Below are 23,887 nucleotides of genomic sequence, written 5' to 3'. Positions count from 1 at the left end.
TTGTAAAACTTAAATAGGTTACGTGAGTATGTCCTGAAGACAGTTATTTTAAGTAAAGATTATGGCTAAACCTTGCAATAAATGTGACCAAATACAATAGTAGAGATATAAAAAAAAATGAACTTTATTGTTGTTGCTTAGTTAGGAAATTATCTTGTTTCTGTTGTGTGGATATTTAATTAACCATGTGTGTCAGACCAAGGAGTATTACTGGGTCAATTTTTTTTGTGTGTGGATCTGTGTATGCAGTTTGTTGATAAGTGTCAAGTGAAAGATTGCAATCCATTTACTCTGTTAGTGTTGTGACTCCTCCACGTGGCCCCAATCGTGAGCCACAAGGAGGGGGGGATTGTATTTTAATATATGTTATTATGCATGTGCTCTGTGTAAAGTGTCTTTGACCCATAATAATACATTGGCATATCGAATGCAAGCATACAGATAAACAAAATGTTAAACGTCACAGTAAAATCTATGGAACGTTCTAACTATAGTACTTTATAAACCTTCTGTCTTCCTCTTTAATTTAACAACAGTGGTAACATTTTGATGGCTATAGAAAGGGAGTCCAGGGAATAGAGGGTACTTTTCCGTATAGAATACTAAATAAATATACAGACACATTTATATGTGAATTATGAGTTTACAGTTAAACAATATCTTTATAAGCATAGCGGTTAGGTCATTGAGGTTTTATAGCGAGTATCTATAGGGCCATATTATATTGGGAGCAAGCTATCCTCCTTTTAGGTTTACTAACATGAGCATATCCTTGGGTTTTATAGAGAAGGTGACCGGAATGTGGTGACTATGTCCCTTCATCTGGTTATAATGTTGTAAGTCTGAATCGGCATCTAATACCGCTGTGAGGCGTGAATCCCTTACAGGATTTTGTGGTGTAGCTGGGGTTTCTTCATACTGTCTGCAGTCTAAGGCGCCTTCTGGACCGCCATTGTGAAGTAAGGGTCGTGCTGTCTCTGTGGTTATGGCCTCCCGGAGGTCCCCCCCAAGCTCCCAGGGCGGTTGATCCAGATCCAAAGACTGACCCATCTGCATGGGCAGCCTTGCTGTTCCAGTGTGACCCCTCTTCATTTGTGTATTAGATAGGTTTCCCCACTCGCTAGTATAGGTAAGCATGGTAGCGGGATCTATTTTTGTCAGCTGGTGAAAAGTTGGCATCCTTGTAAGTTCCGTTGCAGATTGCAGGGTAGTGTATTCCAAATTTGAAAGATCCAATATTAGGACATGGAGCGCTGCTTCAGTGTCATTTTCACACCCGCTTTTATTTGTCTGGTAAATGACAGTCGGCTTGGACTGCGGGGCTTTTGTTGCCAACGTGTTATGTGGCTGTGAGAAGTTACCTGTTGCTAATGCCTCAGGCTGGTCAATCTCAGCCATCTGCAAGACTGGGTCAGACTGGTAAATTGTAAGCCTTTGGATTGTTTTTTCTTTGAATTTGACATTTTCAAATCTTTTTATAAGGAGTTGTAGATCGCGTTCTAAGATCGACTTTTCTATAAGGTTTTGTAGCATCAATTCCAATTTGGCGAATTGTAAGTCCATCTTGTTAGAAAAGTCAGTGACCCATGTGGCAATACCTGAGTGCGGTATTATCTTCAGTGGTATCAATCTGCTGTGTAGATAATCGATCCGGCTCTATTAGGTAACAAATGCTGTGCAAGGTCTAGGCTGTTATGTCAGGAATGATGTAGAGCTGCAACAACTAATCGTCATAATCGATTATGAAAATAGTTGTCAACGAATCTCATCGATTAGCTGGTTTGCAATTAGTTGGTCTGTGCACAACATCAGCTGCTTCACTCCACTGAGCTCCTGCACATGGTATTGTGTTTTATGGTTATGTCCTTAGCCTAAAGGACGTCTACAGACGTATACTTTTCACTTTTTCAAGACAGTATAAGTTTACAACTACCTCTGGCCTATGTGCAATCCAGATATAATAAGAGTCATCATTTGGATTTTTTATATTAAATCAGGTGATTTGGAACTATGCTTTGCATGATATAGTGCTGAGCTTGTTATTTACACCTAGCTCTTAGATTGATGGGAGTTGTTTGAATTGATGTACATTATTATCTGTTTGCACAATTATTAGCGGATTGCTTGCTATTGCTGATTATATGTACTCTATAATTAAATGTGTAAGGCTTTGTCCTGTTGTTGATATATAGTCCTTAGCGCTTTTGATTTGTTTTTATTGTTTTTATATTTTTTACTCAATTGTGATATGTACCAGATTCATCCTTTATAAGTATATATCTGTTATTTTTTAGACCGGACTAGATATTTTCCCCTAACCATATAGCTGGTTATTTACCATTGTGTATAGATATTCAAGCTATGTTTTATGTTAGAATGAAGTCAAGGGTTACTTTATTGAGAGGCCCCTTGCCAAGGTGGAAGTTCTACCTCTTTTCAAACAGTTTTTGTTTTGCTTAATTATAAAACACCTCTCTGCTGCTTAAAAATTTAATTGTGTTAATGTAAAGTTTTAGTTTGAAGTTTATATTTTTAACACTCCGTATGTGGATTCTATTTAAAATATAGGAAACAATTATTGATTCTTTTTTTTATCCGATTAGTCGAAAAAATAATCGTCCGATTAATCGATTATGAAAATAATCGTTGCAGCCCTAGAACGATGTATTATCAGTTCTGGGGAAATACCCCGGGTAACCGGGGGATGACGCTGCCTACAAAATTACCGCCACTGCAGGCCTCAGTTGTCCTGTTCTGCCTCTGGGGTCATTAATACAGCAACATATTGGAATTTAGGTACCAAATATGTACTAATTTGATCGTTTGGCTGGAAAATGCTGTAATTTTAGAGCAATAAACGGCGGGTTATTAACTCCTCTCCTGGAGCTCCAGAAAAGAGTCGCTGCTAGGACACGTACCTAATAGTGAGACTTTTAACAAAGTCTCACTCATTTTGAAAGTTTTTAAGATCTTCAATGGAAATACTTTTATAATGTTGGTCTGATTCATTATTTTTGTATGATTTCTTGATTTTAGGGCTATTATTATAATTTTATTCTGTTTCCATGTCATAAATTATTAATCTCATGCAAAACCAGAGCTATGACACATAAGTATGTAAAATTGCTAAAAAGCACTGGAAAATCCTCTGTATTGTACTGGAGCACTGTAGCTGAGTTACAATGTTCAGTGAATTAAAATAAACCTTTATTGCATATATTAAACATATACGTTCTTGCTTAAAACTGTTCTACACTTTACAATAATAATATTAATAATAAACATAGCTCATTTTCAGAAAGATTTTCATTTTGCTGCATGTGATTATATTGTGAAATGATTCATATTTGGTTGACAAGACTTTAAGAAAAAAATGTAAATTGTACATTTTACGTTAGGCCTTCTATATTAATTGCATTTTTTTTTAACAATACTGTATTTATATAAGTTTGTTCCTTTGCAGAACAAAATGCTGCCAACCACCTTAGTCAACAAGAACCAAGTTAATGGCAGTTTGAGTTCTCGAGATGCAGCAAGACATACCGCAGGGGCTAAGCGCTATAAGTATCTCAGAAGGCTCTTTCGCTTCAAGCAGATGGACTTTGAATTTGCTGTTTGGCAGATGCTCTATCTTTTTACTTCACCACAGAAAGTTTACAGAAATTTTCATTACAGAAAACAAACTAAAGACCAATGGGCAAGAGACGATCCAGCTTTTTTGGTGCTTTTGAGCATCTGGCTGTGCGGTAAGTCTTTGGTCGTCCTTGAGTCTTTGTTAGAAAATGCAAATTTTATGAACTATTTTATTTTTTTTAAATTCGTTTTTATTATTGAGGATACAACAAATGAGTACAGGTATCACAAATACAACCGTCTCAGCATTCATATAAAAAGATTACATACTTATTAGCCAGAAAGTTAACAGGATACATATGGACAGTGTAAGTAAGTTTTCCGACTAGTTAAGCCCACATAGAAGGGTATGACACAGTCGTATTGTAGAACCATTCGTTGTTTACAAGGAAAAGCAGGTATTAGTTTCCAGTGGATGATTGCACGTATCCCTCAATATCTTTTTTCTTTTTTAAACTTAAAAAACAACAACAACTTAACATTTCTAATACATCTAACAACAATTAAAACTAAGTGCCTTGTTACCTAAGTAGTATACCCTCATGTTGACCCTCACATGTCCAGCCCTATGGCGTAATAAAAATGTGTAAGTGGGAGAGAAGGAAGAGAAAAAAAAAAAAAAAAAAAGGGGGGAGAAGGAAAAGAGGAGAAAAGGGGGGGGGGGGAGGGTGTGGGAGTAGTGTGAAGAGGAGGAGGGGGACCTCCCAGGTGCAATTAAAAGAAAGATTCAGTCAGAATCATCTCAGACCCATCAGTTCTGTTCTGGGGGGTCTCCTCGGTGGTTAAAGCGGCCCATTCTCCCCGCAGAATGCCCTCCAACACTATCTCATGCTGTGCAAAGGGTTTAAGAATTTGTTTTTGCTGTCCTGCTGGTAGCTTTTCTATAAGATGTCTCCATTTCCTCAGAAAAGGTTGTAGTCTATGTTTAGTGTCCCAGCAAGCGTCTTGTCTCTCAATAAACATGTGCCTAAAGAGAACCCTCTTAAACTGTGTATGGAATTTACTCGCCGACTTCAACAGGTCAGAAGCCGCTTTCTGTTTCAGGAAAGCCTCCAACTCCTCCCTAGCCAACACGAACGCCTCTTGTGTGTCCCTGGATCTGGAGACATGGTAAGTTTGGTAAGACTGTTCCAGGGTCTTCTGTAACTCGTCATGTCTCTGTTGTGCCCTATGCTTTAAATTAGCTACATAGGAAATAATGTGTCCTGTTAGAACTGCTTTGGCAGTATCCCAGAACAGCTGTGGTCGATCCAGATGCTGGTGGTTCTCTGTATAGAAATCGTTCCAGCAGTGTGTGAGGTATTTTTTGAAGGCCTCCGAGGTCAACAAGTATGATGGGAACCTGAGCGTATTCCTATTTGGCTTATTTCTGTGGAGTTTCAGCATCAGTCCCACTGGGGCGTGATCTGATAGTAAGATAGTGTATATTTTCTCTTGACTAACCCTAGGAATTAGCCCTTCTGATATCCAAAACATGTCAATTCTAGATAGAGAGCTTGCCGTCTTGGACAGGCATGTATAGCTCCTCTCCAGAGGATGTCTCCTTCTCCAGATGTCGCACACCGCCAAATCTGAGTGGAGTTTGGAGAAAACCTTTGTTTCAAATCTTCCCTTATGTTTTGAAAGCCGAGCATTAGCGTCTATCGGACCCAACCAAGTTCTATCCAGCTGCGGGCTTGGAGTCAGATTAAAATCTCCCCCCAGGATAAGTGGAGCATCACCAAAAGGAGTCAATGCTTGAGTCAAAGTGTTCCAAAAGGCAAAAGTTTTAGAGTTGGGGGCATAAATATTGCAAAGAACGTAGATGGTGTCCTGAATTTTAACCCTCAGTATCAGAAATCTACCCTCCTTATCCTTATACGTCTGCAACAGTTCAAATGAAAGGCGCTTACCAAATAGAACAGCCAAACCTCTACTTGAGCTAGTATAAGACAGGTAAGAGATCGATCCCACCCATGTTTGTTTTAATTTGTCATGTTCTGTATCTGTTAAGTGGGTCTCTTGAAGGAGCGCTATGTCAGAGTCTAGTTTTTTTAAATGAGAGAGGATCGCTCTCCTCTTTATTGGGGAGTTAATACCCCCCACGTTCCAAGACGTCAATTTAAGTGTCATTTATATCCATATAGAGGGGATAAGAGGAATGAGTACAGAGAGGGCGGGGAGGAGAAAAGAAAGGCAGGGAGGGAAGAAGAAGAGAAAGAGAGGGGAGAAAGAAAAAAAAAAAAAAAAGGGGGGGGGGGGGGAGAAGGTTAAACTGTGTACATGTGGAATTAAGGTATGTGTTACCTAGTTTGGCCAGAATAAGGTATATATTATATTCTACAAGCTTGGACATGGCATCCAACTAACATATATAGCAATGTTACGAGGGGTCTTATCCATATATATCTGAAACAGAACTTGCAAATTTCTCCCAGATAAGCCATCATACCATATGAACCAATATATTCCCACAGCAATGTTCTCCCTATCCCAACCACAACCCAGATATTTCCCAGAAATTGAACTCCCTGTAGCAATAAAGCAACTATGAGCTCCCAGCAAAGATATCTAGCAATACATTGTAATGGTAATGTCTGGGGATATGTGCAAATTATTGGATAGGAAGGGGTTCCACAGCAATACACAACACACCTGGCGACATGTAATACAGTGAAGCGATTACCAGATCCGCTCCCCTCGCCACCCAGCCCACAGGCGGATTCCGCCTGCGGAGGAGGCAGCAGGAAAGTCAGATAGAAATACACATATGTGAAACTCCCATGTAACAAGTCAATCCCCCACCCCTCGTGAAAGGAAAAGGTAATACAGTGTGATGAGTGCAATTTGGTGAGTACACAGGATAGGAGAGGACAAGTCGTAGTACATTGATATACACTGGGCCGAATAGGTGATGGTGTTGCTAATCCTATGGCCCACACGGGCCCCCTACCGCCCCCCCCACAGGCGGGCCTCGCTCGCGGAGGTAGCAGCAATCGGACCAGGCGACCGCCAAACGCGGGCCTGGAGTGGAACCTCCAAAGAGAGAGTCCACACCCGTCCAGACATCCTAAAGTCTTAAAAACACAGAGTAATAGTAGGAATGGGTAGGGTGTATAACGCCTGAGGACCTGTATGGGAGGAAAATTCAATGTTAGAGTCCATCTAGCCATAAGGGCACATAAGAAAAGTGTTAGTTCAGAACTATTAGGTGCAAGTATAGGCAAGGCAATCAAACAAACATTAAATAAAATTAAAACAACGAGCATCACACTAGTTAACAATAACTGACATAACATGTTCAAGCCCGTGATTACACATTGTCCTCGGGCATGCAAGGTGAGACCCAGACCAGGTCTCCCCTTCAAATCACCAGTCTCTAGGAGTGTTCTTTTAGAGTCATATGTGCATTTTCTTTGTGAAAGTCTATCAAAAACAAATAAAAACATAAACAGTAACAGTGATAATTATAATATAGTTACGTGCTGCGTCATGAGAGAGTCCAGGGCCCTCAGCCCGCGTCCTTCTGTTTCCTCTCCGTTTCCAAATAGCTTTCCACTGCCTGAGGGGAGTGGAAATATTTCGGGCCTGTAGGGGTTTGTAAGCGAAGCTTGGCTGGAAAGAGCAGGGCCACTTGTCGGCCTTGCTCATATAAGCGTGAGCAAATAGGTGAGAAATCTTTCCGTTGCCTGGATACCTCTGAAGAAAAATCTTGAAATAACAAGAGCCGATTGCCCTCATATAAAACTTCTTTCTGGAGGCGATAAGCCCTTAAGATTCGCAGCTTCTCTTGGAAGTTGAGACACCTGAAGATTACTTATCTCGGTTTCATGTTGTTGTTTTCCAGATTTCTTTCAGGGCCTACTCTGTGAGCCATCTCCACATCCAAGGGCAATATATCGTGTGGTATGCCCAGAAGCTTTGGCAGAATTAAAGCTGCAAAAGCCAGGAGATCCTTCCCCTTGACTTTTTCAGGCAGACCCACCACCCGCAGATTATTGCGGCTGCGTTTTTCCAGGTCGTCCACACGCTCTTGCAGTAACTTATTCTGACGTAGTATTTGTTGCAGGGAATTACTAGATGCCGCCTGTCTGTCTTCTATTTCAGAGATGTGGCCCTCTGCTTCAGAGATACAGGTAGAGTACTGCCTGACCTCGCTAGTTAGGGTGTCAAGTCCTGCTTGCAGGTTCTCCATTTTTGGGAGAAAAAAGGATTTCAGGTCTTTCATAAGTTGTGTCTGATCTCCAGTGCGTTTGGCGGTGTCCTCTGGGTACATCTCAATCACCGCCTGAGTTTCTAGCTGGTGCTTAGCTTTTCTATCGCTGCTTTTATTTTTCTGGCTCATGCTGTCACTTTGATGTGATTTCAATTTCTGAAAGTATTCGTCCACTCTCATCAGCAAATTCAGTAATCACCCAGAGTCCGCCAGTGAATATTTATATAGAAGCTGGTAATGTGGATTACAAATCTCACAGCTCCAGCAGAGCAAATATCCAGGTTAGGCCTCAATAGTAAAGGTGCGTGCCAGGGGGAAGAGAAAGATCAAAATGGCTCACAGATGCAAAAAAAAGAATAAAGTCCCAACTAATCCTTTGAAAGAAGTTTGCCCCACTAAAGTTTAACCGGACAATTTGCTTATACAGATACCCTCAGGAATACTTCAAAGTCTTTAAGGGGCCTCAATAATTAAATAAACAAATAAACAGAGTTCATCTGAATAGTAGTGTTGAATGAACCAATGCCTGTCAGTGTGCTCAGCATATAACAAACAGTTCTTAAATTTTGAGAGTCCGCTCTATAGCTCATATGTATAGCCTCTAATTAGGTGTTCATTGGCTTTAACGCTGACTTAAATAAGTAGATAAACAGGTATCCCAAATATGCTCGACAAAAATACAAGTTGTACAAATAGAGATTCTCACCAGCTGTGGTATCCTGCTCTCCCAGGCTACTGCCTGTCCACCAACGCGGAACGAGCGCACCTCTAGCCGGGCTTCTCCTTCGGTAGTGTGTTCTGTATCGAGCCGCGTCCTGTTATTGGCTAACAGGACGCGGCTCGATACAGAACACACTACCGAAGGAGAAGCCCGGCTAGAGGTGCGCTCGTTCCGCGTTGGTGGACAGGCAGTAGCCTGGGAGAGCAGGATACCACAGCTGGTGAGAATCTCTATTTGTACAACTTGTATTTTTGTCGAACATATTTGGGATACCTGTTTATCTACTTATTTAAGTCAGCGTTAAAGCCAATGAACACCTAATTAGAGGCTATACATATGAGCTATAGAGCGGACTCTCAAAATTTAAGAACTGTTTGTTATATGCTGAGCACACTGACAGGCATTGGTTCATTCAACACTACTATTCAGATGAACTCTGTTTATTTGTTTATTTAATTATTGAGGCCCCTTAAAGACTTTGAAGTATTCCTGAGGGTATCTGTATAAGCAAATTGTCCGGTTAAACTTTAGTGGGGCAAACTTCTTTCAAAGGATTAGTTGGGACTTTATTCTTTTTTGTGCTATATCTAAAGTGGCAGGTGGTAAGCCACTTAAACCAACTAACCAGTACATCATGCAGCAAATTCAAGATGAAACAACAGTGGTATTCTATTCCCTAAAGAAGGCAGATGAAAGAGATGTGGACAATAGAGAGATTGACCAGATTTTTTCACAGGACAGAAACAACTATGACTTGCCTATGTTATTTGATGACATGGAACGGTTGCTAACTAAAGAGAAAAAACTCAAATGGGACATATGGACTCTGGAGAAATACTTGGCCTTAAATATGATACCAAGAGGTCTCAGGGTCAATAAATTCCCCACTTTTGAAACAGAGGATACAGAATTTATAGAATTGTGGAATACTGTGCTTAATGACTGTTCATTTAGACTGATGAAATTGTTAGTTACCTATAAGTCTAATATGCTATCATCTATACGGTCTGAGATTGTGGAGGTACAGCTACTTCTGAATACCTATTCCAACACAGTAGATTATCCCAATTTTGATAAGGTCTTACAACGTACCATATCAGAGGTGAAAAGTGAAATAGTTAACATCAAACACACTAAATTTATTAGAGATAAGGCAGACTATGACAGTAACAAAATATATATTTGGAATAAGAGCCAAAGGTCCCAATTTAGGAGGTCCCAGAATTTTTCCAGAGGGGGAAGACGTAACAGGGGGAGAAGATCTAGAGGTAGAAGATCAGTTACATTTTCTGAGAGTGAGGCTGACTCAGGTGGCGATAGTACACAGTCAGAGAATGAAGATAGTAACTTTCCACAAGAAATCGTTGATATTAACACTGAACTCAATAGAAGTGGGGGTCATATGTACCACCGGAGTAGGAGTGGTAATAGGGCAGGCTCTGGGAGAGGTAGAATAATCTACAACTCCTCACGATCTAGGGGCCAATCAAGTCAACAAAGAAGGTATCAGCCTACATCTGATTACCACTATACTCCAGTTCAATCCACCAATAATATGGTACACAATAGGGATGACGAGCTAGTACAACTGGAGCAGGTTTTTCAGATAGGCCATCACACCAGCGAAGGGGGAGGTACTACCATACAGGGACCCCAACAAGGGAGGTATCCATCACGTCAGACGAGAGCCCCGTCCAAGTACATACCGTCATAAATCTATCTAACCACATTCTTACTAACCATGAGGAGAGGGTGCTGTCTCTTGGTCTGGGTTTTGTACCAACAGTTAATTTCAACTTGTTTAAAACAATGTTGGATTTAAATAGATTTATTCGTAATCTAACTTTACGTAAACATTTTTCAGGTACAAACACAGACCAGGAAGCAGCAAATACTGAGGGCACATCCCAAAGAGATATTTGCCAGGAACTTGACTTCCTCGAGACATGTGATCTCATTACTCTGGAGGAGTTGGGGAGAGAGGGATTGCCAAGATTGGAGGAGGCAAACCCAGATAGGGTTAAAAGATATAAAAACCCCTCTACCTTCTACCCCATCCAGAGTAGGGGCAACATAATTGAGACCTTTTATAAGAGGGTAGAATCGGATTTGAGATATCTATCCTTGTCCCAGACTAGTCCTATGAGAAACTTGTCATTTAACGAAAGAAAAGCCCTTAAATCTTTGGAAGAAAATACGGAAGTGGTGATAAAACAGGCGGACAAGGGGGGCTCTATAGTCCTCCTTAATAGATCAGACTATATCAAAGAAGCCCTAAGACAGCTTGAAGATGTGGAAAACTATCAACATCTGAGTCAGGACCCTACCAATAGATTCCAGAGAGAACTTATGCACCTATTGGATGGAGCAGTGGAGGATGGACTTTTAGATGAGAAAACTTTTAAATATCTTTTTGTGGAACATCCGGTCATCCCACTGTTCCATCACTTTCCAAAGGTGCATAAGTCATTAGAAAACGTCCAAGGTAGACCCATAGTGAATGGCATAGGGTCTATGCTGGAACATCTCTCGGAGTGGCTGGATGGAGTCCTTCAGCCTCTGGTCAAGTCACTCCCCAGTTATGTCAGGGACTCTAAACATGTGTTGAATTTGGTTGAAAACGTACCTTGGGAACGAGATTTTGGATGGCTCTCTGTGGATGTCGTTTCTCTTTACTCCAATATACCCCATGAATGGGGCATAAAAGCAGTGACATATTTTCTGAAAGAGAAAACGACCCACAGCGACCCGTTCATTACCTTTGTAGTGGATGTAACCCACTTCCTGTTGACTCACAACTATTTTCGGTTTGAGGGGGAGTTCTACCTGCAGAGACGTGGGACCGCTATGGGAGCAAAGTTTGCTCCCACTTACGCCAACCTATTCATGGGTTGGTGGGAGCGGTGCCACGTCTATGCGGCTGGTAACCCCTTCAGACCAAAAATTAGATTGTATATCCGTTACATAGATGACCTTCTATTTATATGGAGGGGAAACATGGAGCAAGCATGTGAATTTGTGGAATATTTGGGACAAAACGGAGTAAACCTAAAATTCACATTTGAGTTCCACAAAGACCAGGTCCATTATCTGGACCTTGAGTTGAGGGGCTGCTCTCTGGGTAAGGTTTCCTCACAAGTGTATAGGAAGCCTATCTCAGGGAATAGCCTATTACACGCAAGAAGCTGCCATCCGAAACACATGCCGTATTCTGTAGCAAAGGGCCAATTTGTGCGTATTAAACGCAACTGTACTTTACCCCAAACCTATGCCACTCATGCAGATGATTTGGAAAAACGCCTGCAACAGAGAGGATACTGTAAAAAAATCATTAAAAGAGCCAGAAATGAAGTAAATAATATGCCTCGGGAAACCCTTTTAAGGGATAAACCCATCCCAAAGAAAAGTACAGACAACACATTAACTTTTGTGACAGATTACTCAGCCCAGTACACACAGATTTGTGGTATTATCCGCAACCACTTTAAACTACTAGTGGCTGATGATGCTCTCACAGAAACGGCTAAAAGAGGGTGTAGGTTTTCCTATAGAAGAAATAAATCTATAGGTAACCTAGTGTCCCCTTCTCAATTAAAAAGCTCTAGACCGGAGATGGGAGCTGCTTCCTCCTGGTTAACCCATAGAGGAACGTATAGGTGCGGATATCTACAATGCAAGGCATGTGAGCACGTACAGGTTGGTACCTCATTCACTTCAGCCGTGACTGGGAAAACCTTCGATATTTCCTCTTGTGTCAACTGCAGATCTACGTATTGCATCTATCTACTGTGGTGCACATTGTGCAATTTGCAATATGTAGGTTTGACCACTAGAGACGTCCGCTCCAGGATACGCGAACATTTGTCCACGATCAGAATAGGTAAGAGTAGTACTACATTGGTAACTCACTTTGTACAAAAGCACGACAAAGATTGTCACTCCCTCAAATGGATGATTATTGAAAAGGTACAACATCAAAAGAGGGGAGGCAACCGCTTTGACGTCCTGTCAAGGCAAGAGATGTACTGGATATTTAGGCTCCAAACCAAGAGACCTTGGGGCCTAAACTCAGAATACGATTTCATTAACTATTGGAAGTGAGGAACTAACTCGGTCCCACATCTTACCTATGGGCCCCTAAATCATTCACAGCCTAGCTAATCATGTAACTCTTTGCTTTCCCTTAGTAAACACATACTATTCTAGCCTGCAGGGACCTAATAAATAGGTATTAGATCTACCTGACCATATATGTTTAACTAATTTCATCAAGTCCTCAAACTATCCTTTAGTCATAGGCTCATTACAAACACTAAGACAAATCTAGTACATAGGGACCTTGGCAATGGATACCAGTTTCACTAATAAGTACAACTAATTAACCATATCTAGCTCTTCACGCTGGCCTCTTGTCATAGGCTCATTACTATATATATTGTAGTCAACTACTTTCACTCTAGCGATCTAGTCTTTAGGTCCTAAGGCTTTTCAGGGGTTAATTTATGTGTACTTAATTGAAGTTATTTATTTTAGATAGTCAACCCGTCCTCTAGTCATAGGCTCATTTACACTTTCTATTGGATTTGCTTGATGCTACTTCCCTCTAAATGATACATTATAGAACAGGGAAGGGTCACTATATACGCAAATAGTCTATACCATTTCTATCGTTTTAATACTATCTAGGGTTATGAATATTTGATCAGCGCCTCTAGTCATGGGCTCATTACATCCCCCTTTTTTCTCACTTTTTCACCGTCATAGGTTGAATATGGTAATATACCCCGTACCTATCAATGTGTATATTGGAACAGTAGAATTATATAACAATAATTCCTCTTTTTAGACTAAATTAGCCTAATATGGCTATAACCTTGAATTATGCATTGCTACATGTACTCCTTATACACATTTATAGTTGAGCCGGTCCTGTGTTAATATTATGTCATTTATCATATGTATAAGCTATTTAAGTTCTCTCACCCCCTTTTGGCCATTTAATGAATTACCTTAATATTTAAATATAGCTATGTACTATACAGTGAGGTGCTTTAGATGTTTGGGGCACCGTACCTTTAAATTTCAATTAGATGGCCAACCAATAGAAATAGAGCACTGGGTATTTAAATCGGTGCATTCTTAGCAGTTTTATGGACTATGAGTACGGCTCTCCTAGCCGAAACGCGTTAGTCTGTTTTGTCTGGGGGTCCCCCCACATTGCTCTTGTTGTAATACTATTTTTAATGGAATACCAATAAAATAAGATTTTTATTTATTTTTGGTGCCTGGCATGCTTTTCTGCTTTTTTCTGATCACAGATGCAAAACCCCAGCTATTTCATAAGTCCAGTTTAGACAGAGTAGAAGGGGATAAGGTGATAGTTAGCTTCAATCTGATCCAGAGAGCAAAAAGGGATCCTAGCAGATGTGGCCTCCGGTCACTGTAGGTATTGCGGTAGTCACTCACTCCTCCACCCAAGCCCCTGTCTTAAACAGTTCCAGGCTAAATACTTTTATAGACCCGCCTAAGTGTGTTGTAGGGCCAGCTTGTGTGATATCTCAGTGGCTGTCTGTTCCTTACCGGACTGATGCGATCGTGCGTGCCCAGTCTGCACAGTTAGATAATTGCCTCCTTAGCCGTGACCGGAGGTAGCTTGTCCACAGCTCCCCAAAGCTTCAAACCCAAGCACACCGGAGCGAGTCGGGTTCTGGGTACTTTAAGGGACGCCACTCAGTCCCGGATCCTCCAATGCTGTCCCCTCAGAGTATATTGCTATCGTGGCGCCATGCAATCTGGCCGCCCACGTGGGTAAAGTCACTGCAGCGCAACCGGGGGATAAAGTAGCTGTTAGACTTAGCGCAGCACTTTTGGTCGGTTAGCGATGTCCCCTGTGAGGGAATCCCAACAAGATATAGCTGCGGGGAGGCAGATCAGGAGCAAAAAAGCAAGGTATATAGCAAGTTTAGATGTTTCTAATGTCGGAGCTCTCGTTCCTTGCTGCCGTCTGCCAAGCCCTCCCACCGGAAGCTTCTTTATGAACTATTTTAAATTTGATTACTCTTTATACCCAAATGTGTATTGCAAGTCTTTTCTCAGTCCATCATGGTAGATATTTAGGGGAAAAGAAAAAAATGTTGAAGAAAAGTCTATTAAAAAAATATATATATGTTAGCGTTGATCACCAGTCAGGAGAAAAAAAAGCAAAGTTTGTATTCTGTACAATTCCATAGATAGGGAGCATCCTCACTTTTAGTGTTCTTTAATGTATATTCTTTTTACAGAAATAAACTTGCTCAGTTTTTTTTTTTAGTTTTTTTTTATTATAAACAAGCTTTATTATCCAGTAATAAACAGTAATACATAAGATAGGTACGTCAGGCATGACAGTTATTACACACATGGTATCAAAGTTCAGAACTAATCATTAATGACGATCCTACAAAAGCTTGATGTTTTATCTAATATTTTTCAAACATATAAAACTGATAATAACATTAAACATAATCCTGTTTTTTCAGAGCATCTTCTTCCTCTCATCCGTTACATTAAGTAAGTAACTATTTCTGAGTGGAGGAAGTTAAGAAGGAATAGAGAAAGAAGAAGAAAAAAGATAAGGTGGGGGGCAGTGGGGATGGGAGCAAAGAGGGGGAGGAGAAAAAAAAAAGAATTAAATTTGTAAGGGAAATTACGCTTCTAGGGCCTGCAGTCTGTAGGAGGTGTGCTCATTTAGGTTAGGCAGCCTCTCCATTGCTCCATTATCGTCTCATAGATTGCTATTTGGCCTGTTTTAAGGAAGTGTAGTCGTTCTAAGGCAAGAAGGTCAGATATTGAGGATTGCCATTCACCTAGTGAGGGGATATCAGGCGATTTCCATTTTTTGGGGATCAGTCGTTTTGCTCCTGTGAGCATTAGTAGTAAAAGAGGCCGATCGCACGCACTTTTAAGTTTTGGGAGGTTTAGGAAAAGTATGGTTTCCGGGACCTCAGGAATCCCTATCTGTAAGATCTCTGAAATCTTTCCGATTACAACCGCCCAGAAATTCCCCAACTTCGGACACAACCACCATATATGTGAAAAAACTTGCACAGTTTTATGTAATGTTATATAGTTCTGTTTCTTCTTGAGCAGAACAGAGGTTGAAGGTACATTTTAATCCTTTTTAGATTGTTACTTTTCATCGTCTTTATAACTGTCCTTTAAGGGACAGGAAACCCCAAAATTTAACTGTCCATTCCTCATAGGAGGTGTTAGTATTATCCAGGGATGTGCGACTAGATATTGAAATTGGTTTTTGTTTGTTTGGGTTTATTTACTTCAGGGGATGCACTTTATTTCCCAGTTTTTATAAAAGATAAGATAAAAGATTTATTTAGCTCTTTAGGGTTAAAGTTAGTCAAATCATAAACTTTCCCCATATAAACGCTGTACATGAACACTTTAATTGCGTGATATATGCATTTCTTTATAGTTAAGGATATATAAGTATGAGCTTTGGTATACAGAGAGAAGCGCTCTACCAGGAACGAACAACCGCTCAGTAGCTTGTTCTATGGTGAGTTCTCACCTAGAATCAGTATCTTTTAGGCGACTTGTGCTTTTCACAGAGGTGTGAACTTTATGAGCTTTGGTACATGACCATTTTTTATGAACTCTCTTTAGTGGGGTTTTACCATTAAAATGGGTTTCAGATGCTCTATATCCTAAGCTAGACTCTAGATAGTTTCTGTAGTAGTAGAAAAATGTACGCAGCCTATCAATGACATAGGTAACATTCATTGACAAACCAGCTTAATGCAGCTGTTTTACCATAAAGATTTGTTTGAGCTCAAAATGTGTATAAAGTAATTTAAAGGGATACTAGCCCCAATTTTTTTTCTTTCATGCTTCAGATAGAGCATGCAGTTTTAAGCAACTTTCTAATTTACTCCTATTATCAATTTTTCTTTGTTCTCATGCTATCTTGATTTGAAAAAGCAGTAATGAAAGGTTAGGAGCCAGACCATTTTTAGTTCAACACCTGGGTAGCGCTTGCTGATTGGTTTGCTACATTTAGCCACAAATCAGCAAGTGCTACCCAGGTGCTGAACAAAAAATGGGCTGGCTCTAAAGCTTACAGTACTGCTTTTTCAAATCAAGATAGCATGAGAACAAAGAAAAATTGATAATAGGAGTAAATTAGAAAGTTGCTTAAAATCTCATGCTCTATCTGAATCATGAAAGAAAAAACTTGGGTTTAGTATCCCTTTAAATGCACCATTAACCTTTAATTTCTAAATACTGTGTTTTTAAATTAAAAAAAGTATTTTCCTTTTATGTTAATAAATTCACTGTTCGTGATCATATAAATCAACATTTTCTTTGTCAGGTACTGGGAAGTATGCAAAAGCCAAAGCATTTTCCTGTCTGTTTACAATGATTTTCAGCTTGTAGAGACTCCAGCAGTAGTGTTAACTGTAGTCTCCTAATTCTCTTTTTTCAAATAATCATAACTAACACAAAAACATCTAATGTATGTAGAAGGTTTTAAGGGTTGTAGCGAGCATTCTTATTAGAACGTCCCAATTCATTAATCTATTTAGAAGCATTTTAAATATGGGATTTAACATAGAATGTTCCTGTAGTAAAACACACACACATCATTCATAAGTATTTCTATTTATACTTTAATCAGTACCAACCTGCTCTTCTGGAGGAACAATGGTGCAACTAACTGTAAAACCTTTTAAGGACACAGTGTATGTAACACACAAACTTGTTATTTGCATATACTGTTGTAGTTCTTCAGGTTTGTTTATGGTTGCCATGGTCTTTACCTCTTTTGTCCAGCAATGCTTGTAACATTTACATTAAACACATTATACAGGTCTAATTTGCAGACAATTGTATGGTTCTTCTTTTTTTTGTATCATGTGACATGAGCCAAAGATATTTTGTTCGCGGGATCAGACTGATATACTACAGGAAAGTTCTTCTCTGTGAAAAGCATTACTGGACTAAAAAGAAGCTGCACCCAGGTGGTAAATCGCCATAGAACAAGTTAACAAGTTATTGATCTGATTGTTCGTCCTGAGAGTGTGCTTCTGTCCATGTGTATTATGAGCCAAAGATAAGTAACAATATACAGTCATCAAGGCTGAAGATATAGGGGTACATTTTATTAAATGTCGAGCAGACATGATTCGGCTCGACTGCGCTAAATGCTGACAGCATACACTGTCGGAATTTATTGTTGCGCAAACATTTCTAGTGAAATGCTTGTGCAATGCCGCTCACTGGCGGGCAATCGGCCGCTAGCAGGGACTGTCAATCATCCCAATCAGATCAGATCGTGATGATTTCAATACGCCACCTAAAAGGTGGCGGACAGGTTAAGAATCAGTGGTCAGGTTAAGAAGCAGCGGTCTTATGACTACTGCTTCTTAACTTCTCTTTCAGGTGAGCCTGAAACTATGGGCCTCCGAAGCAGCATCCGCTGCTTAATAAATAAAGCCCATAGTCTTCTTCTTGCCTAACTTAAAGTGATAGTAAATCCCCCGTTTTTCTGAAACGCTAAGATTTACCAGTGCAACAAATAAAGAAGACTTTCAGTAATGAAGTGTAAAATACTTCATGCTGAAAGTTCCTTTATTTGTCGGTAGCGTTCGCCGCGCTGAGCTCCTCAGGCCGCGCACAGCAGAACGCTATTTATCCCTGAGATGATTTTAGCCAATAGGGCCAGCTGGCATTATGCCGGATAGCTAGCACGCTATTGGCTAAAATCACCTCAGTGATAAATAGCGTTCTACCGTGCGCTGCCTACAGACAAATAAAGGAACTTTCAGCATGAAGTATTTTCTACTTTATGACTAAAAGTCCCTTTTATTTGTTGCATTGGTAAATCATAGCGTTTCACAAACGCTAGGATTTACTATAACTTTAATGTTAAACATGAATTAAAAAAATAAATATTCTCTTTCACCGGATACTATAGTGAGAGTGAAATGGGTTTATATTGTTTTATTTACGCACTGTACACAATTTGGGGCATTTTAATGAGGTAGAAATGAGTCTGTGTATCACTGTATCTATGAGAATTCCTCATTAGTTACAGACATGGTGCTCAGCACTACTTCACACATTTCCTTCACATCACATGCTCTGTGTGCAATTTAAGTTTATAAAGTGATTGTGCACAAGATAAGTGCTAACCGGAGGCTAGTTTAGTAGACACATTTGGACTATTGTCTTTTTTTAGATACTTTTCTCGTTTTAATAAAACATCATATAGACGGCATATTAAAGGGACATTATACACTCATTTTTCTTTGCATAAATGTTTTGTAGATGATCTATTTATATAGCCCATAAAGTTTTTTTTTTTTAATGTATAGTTTTGCTTATTTTTAAATAACATTGCTCTGATTTTCAGACTCCTAACCAAGCCCCAAAGTTTTATGTGAATACCATCAGCTACCTTCTCCAGCTTGCTCCTGTTTGTGTAAAGGGTCTTTTCATATGCAGAGGAAGGGGGAGGGGGAGTGTCTTATTTGCCACTTGCAGTGGGCTTTCCAGCTACCTTTTCAACAGAGCTAAACTGAGAGCTTCTAAGTAAGTTTTTAAACAGTTTTATACTGGATTTTTATATCAGTATCTGTGCATATTATTCTTTATAGTAGTGTCTATTACATGCAGTTATATGAAAATGAGTGTATACTCTCCCTTTAAGCATGTAGCATGTACAGAATTTAGGCCAAGCCCAATCTGAGGCTTTTGCAGGTTTAACAGCTGTGTGCCAGGGTTTCAAGTAGAATATTGGTTCTGTGTTTATTATGTAAGTAAAATGTTACCAGTATCCATTTAATTTTGATAAATGCTAATAAATATTTATTGTTTCTATTCATGCAACTGGATGACAAAAATATATGTGTATCTTTTTTTCCCCTACAGTATCCACTTTAGGGTTTGGTTTTGTCCTAGGCATGGGCTTCTTTCAGACGTTGAAGCTGCTGCTCTGGGTTGTGTTCATAGACTGTATAGGTGTTGGACTGCTTATCTCTACTCTGATGTGGTAAGTTAATAGCGTTGTAGACTTATGAGATCTCATAGGATAATGTGGAATTGCTTGATTTGTAACTTGATCTTATAATGATGATGCTTTTATTAAACATTTCATCAATACCATGTGATTCAGGTACTTTTTCTGTTTGTTTGTTTTTTTAATTTGAAACCTAAATCTTTACAGCAGCTAAGAACTAATAGCCCATCAAGTCTGTCCATAATTCCTTCTGAAGTGTATGTTTAAAGGGACATGGAACTGGTTGAAATTGTAATATAATATGTTAAATAATACTTAAAGGGACAGTTCACCCAAAAACTTTCTCCCCTTTAAATTATTCCCAATGATCCTTTTTACATGCTAGAGTGTATTAAATTGGTTGCAAGTAGCTCCTTTACTCATATTTCAGCATTTGAAATAGCTGATTTAGCTTGTGGTTTCCCAACCTATACTGAAAGTTTTGATACTGGCGTATACGCTATTGACAAGCCTAAGTAAACACAGCCAGCAGAAGAGATTACACCCTCAGTGGTGGGGCATGATAGTTAAGTAATAAAATTATAATTTTCCATTGTTCTCTCTATGTATTGAGCTTTGGTGTTCCAGACAAATATTAGATAAGGAAGCAAGTGTGTCTACACAAAGTGATAACATAATGAGATCTGATATTACCTGAAGCTCAACCCATTGTAATAGGCTGTGGTTTCAAAGCACAAAACCAGCTACTTCATATACACAAATAAACCCAAAAATGCAATTTCTCAAATATTTTATACTCTGCAGCTAGTATAACAAGTCACTGAAAATACATTAATGGAAAAACTATTTTACAGTGTACTGTCCCTTTAAAGCAATCTTTGCTGTATACTTTATTTATCTTGCATACTTCTGTGAATTGGAAGGGCACAACAGGCTTCACAAGCCTAAATCTGCCACATATCTGTCCCTAATTGGCCTCAGTAGGGGGTGATCATATAAGGAAGTGCAAAACAAAGATAGTTTTGCTAAAATAATGACAATGGTAAGTCTTATCTAAAAGTTTGGATTGACCCATCCAAGTAAGAGAATCAGTAGATGGGGATTGGCTATTGGAAAACATTGTAAATTCTCACAAATGGCCCAATGATAAAAAACAAAACAAAATTGTCATTGTTGTAAGGTGTGTATCTTCTCCACACCCAGAATCCTTCATAGCTAGATGAACAGTTATAAAGCTAGCATTTGCCTTTCTAAAATTCTTTGAGGGACCCCACATTACTGAGGAGTCTTCTTAGCTAATCTTGCCAGAGCGCACCTAGTAGGTTAACTTAAGTCCATTTTAAATGTGAGGATAACTTTTTTTTATAGTGACATTAAAGTCAAAATTAGACTTTCTTGGTTCAGATAGAGCATGCAATTTTAGGAGACTTTTTAATAAACTTCTGTTATTAAAATGGCATTGTTATCATAGTGTCCTTTGTTGAAAAGTTTACCCAGGCAGGCTAAGGAGCAGTGATGCACTATTGGGAGCTAGCTGCAGATTGAGAACTACACACACTTGGCACTTGTATTCAGTTAGCTTTCAGCTATGTGTTTAATCTGTTTGCAGAGGTAAACACACAATTATATGCAAGAAATAGAGCAATAATAACATACTTTAACAGATTAGAGCATATTATTTTTGCATCTTTATGTCCCTTGAAATCCCATAATAAGAAACGTTTCTATCATCTCCCTCCCTTCTTTCCTGTAAGCTATACATATGAAGGTCAGATATCTTTCCTAAAGACTAGTAGTTTGTTTGTTTTTTAATTAGTTTTCTTCATATCCTTTCTAAATATACAGCCTCATGAATTGTACACAATATGGAATAAGTGGCCTAACTAGTGTTCTATAAAGTAGTACAAGAAACTCAGTTGCTGTGCTGCTAAGACCTTATCCTAATCAACCTAGCATTATAGTGGCATTACTTGTTCAGAGGGACAGTCTACACCAAAATTGTTATTGTTACTACCCATTACCCAGTTTTGGACAACCAACATTTTATATTAATAGCATTTAAACTTCTAAATTTCTACCAGTTTCTAAGCCACTACATCTTATCACATGATTTTTTAATAGCTTTTGACAACAAGATACTGCTGATTCATGTGGGCCATATAGATAACATTGTGCTCTCTCGTGGAGTTTTGCAGGAAACATCACTAATTGGCTAAAATGCAAGTCAATAGATATTAAATAAATAAATAGCCATGTGATAAGGGGGCTGTCAGAAGAGGCTTATAAACAAGGAGATCACAGAGGTAAAAAGTATATTAATATAACCATGTTGTTTGTGCAAAGCTGTGAAATGCGTAATAAAGGGATTATCTTTTTTTACAATAAAACATTTGGAGTATACCTTTAAAATGGTCTAAATAATAATTACCAATTATTGTTCCTCTTTTTTTGTTTTTCCCTGTCGGTAAAGTACCAACAAGTCTATAATGAAACTAAGAGCTTTTACATCCTAAACACATCATTTCTCTTGTAAGGTGTATCCAGTCCACGGATCATCCATTACTTGTGGGATATTCTCATTCCCAACAGGAAGTTGCAAGAGGACACAGACAGCAGAGCTGTTATATAGCTCCTCCCCTAACTGCCATATCCAGTCATTCTCTTGCAACTCTCAACACGCATGGAGGTAGTAAGAGAGAGTGGTAAAATATAGTTAGTTTTTTATCTTCAATCAAAAGTTTGTTATTTTAAATGGTACCGGAGTTGTACTATTTTATCCCAGGCAGTAAATAGAAGAAGAATCTGCCTGAGTTTTCTATGATCTTAGCAGGTTGTAACTAAGATCCATTGCTGTTCTCACATATGTCTGAGGAGAGAGGTAACTTCAGCGGGAGAATGGCGTGTAGGTTACTCTGCTATGAGTTATGTGCAGTTACAATTTTTTCTAGAAATGGAAAATGCTAGAAAATGCTGCTGATACCGGATTAATGTAAGTTAAGCCTGAATACAGTGATTTAATAGCGACTGGTATCATGCTTACTCTCAGGGGTAATACCCTTATAAATTGCAATATAAAACGTTTGCTGGCATGTTTAATCGTTTTTATATATGCTTTGGTGATAAAACTTTATTGGGGCCTAGTTTTTTCCACATGGCTGGCTTAAATTTTGCCTAGAAACAGTTTCCTGAGGCTTTCCACTGTTGTAGTATAAAAGTTACAGTTGGTGCAGTTAAAATTACAAACTGTGACATCCAGCTTCCCTCAGGAGTACCCTGTATGCTATAGGACATCTCTAAAGGGCTCAAAGGCTTTCCAAAGTCGTTTATTGGGGAAGGTAGGGCCACAGGAGGCTGTGGCAGTTTGTTGTGTCTGTTAAAAAACGTCTATATAGTTTTTTTTATCCATTTTTTGAATTAAGGGGTTAATCATCCATTTGCAAGTGGGTGCAATGCTCTGTTAACTTATTACATACACTGTAAAAATTTTGTTTGATTTACTGCCTTTTTTCACTGTTTTTCAAATTTTGACAAAATTTGTTTCTTGGATCTCATGGCGTCTCGCTAGAACGCCAAGCTTCCTTGTTACGGATCCAGGTCCAGGGATCCCAAGGCGACGCTAATAGATGCTCTAGCAGCGCCCTGGTCTTTCAACCTGGCTTATGTGTTTCCACCGTTTCCTCTGCTCCCTCGACTGATTGCCAAGGTCAAGCAGGAGAGAGCATCAGTGATTTTGATAGCGCCTGCATGGCCACGCAGGACCTGGTATGCAGATCTGGTGGACATGTCATCCTTTCCACCATGGACTCTGCCTCTGAGACAGGACCTTCTACTTTAGGGTCCTTTCAACCATCCAAATCTAATTTCTCTGAGACCGACTGCCTGGAGATTGAACGCTTGATTTTATCAAAGCGTGACTTCTCCGAGTCAGTCATTGATACCTTAATACAGGCACGAAAGCCTGTCACCAGGAAAATTTGATAAACAAAGAGAAACTCTTATTATTGTGCCAGCCGTTCAGACTTTTAACTGTTTCCAAAAAGGTATAAAATTCAAAGTATGTGCACCAAATGTGTTGCCAATATGTGTAAAACAGAGTGATGTGAAATGTCTGTTGGTCGCGAGCTGCCCCAGGTAATTGCACTATACAGGCAAATAATACTTGTCTAATAACCAATTGCAATGCTTGTAACAAGTAACCGGCACTCTTAGGCAAACCAAATAAAACGTTAACCTTCACTCACCCGTGTTCTGCGGATTGGGGGTACTTCTGGCAGACCTCTGCCGCTTTACATCCGCCACACTCCGTGCAGGTAAGGCTCCAATC

General features: G+C 39.4%; 1 protein-coding gene across 4 annotated transcripts in view; it reads left to right on the top strand.

Annotated features, from left to right (window-relative positions):
• UNC50 (unc-50 inner nuclear membrane RNA binding protein) overlaps positions 1–23,887 on the top strand; it is a 71,106-nt gene that overhangs the window by 3,678 nt on the left and 43,541 nt on the right. For all 4 annotated transcript variants that reach the window (XM_053707699.1, XM_053707702.1, XM_053707701.1 and 1 more), the window contains exons 2-3: positions 3,464–3,746; positions 19,476–19,596. In XM_053707699.1, the coding sequence (XP_053563674.1) occupies positions 3,470–3,746; positions 19,476–19,596 (398 nt within the window). In that variant the 5' untranslated portion in view covers positions 3,464–3,469. The remainder of the gene's footprint in view (positions 1–3,463; positions 3,747–19,475; positions 19,597–23,887) is intronic.

This window comes from Bombina bombina, chromosome 3 (genome assembly GCF_027579735.1).
Source record: "Bombina bombina isolate aBomBom1 chromosome 3, aBomBom1.pri, whole genome shotgun sequence".
NCBI classification, from domain to species: domain Eukaryota; kingdom Metazoa; phylum Chordata; class Amphibia; order Anura; family Bombinatoridae; genus Bombina; species Bombina bombina.
The sequence above is the reverse complement of the archived record's forward strand: the minus strand, read 5'-3'. Positions and strand labels throughout refer to the sequence as shown.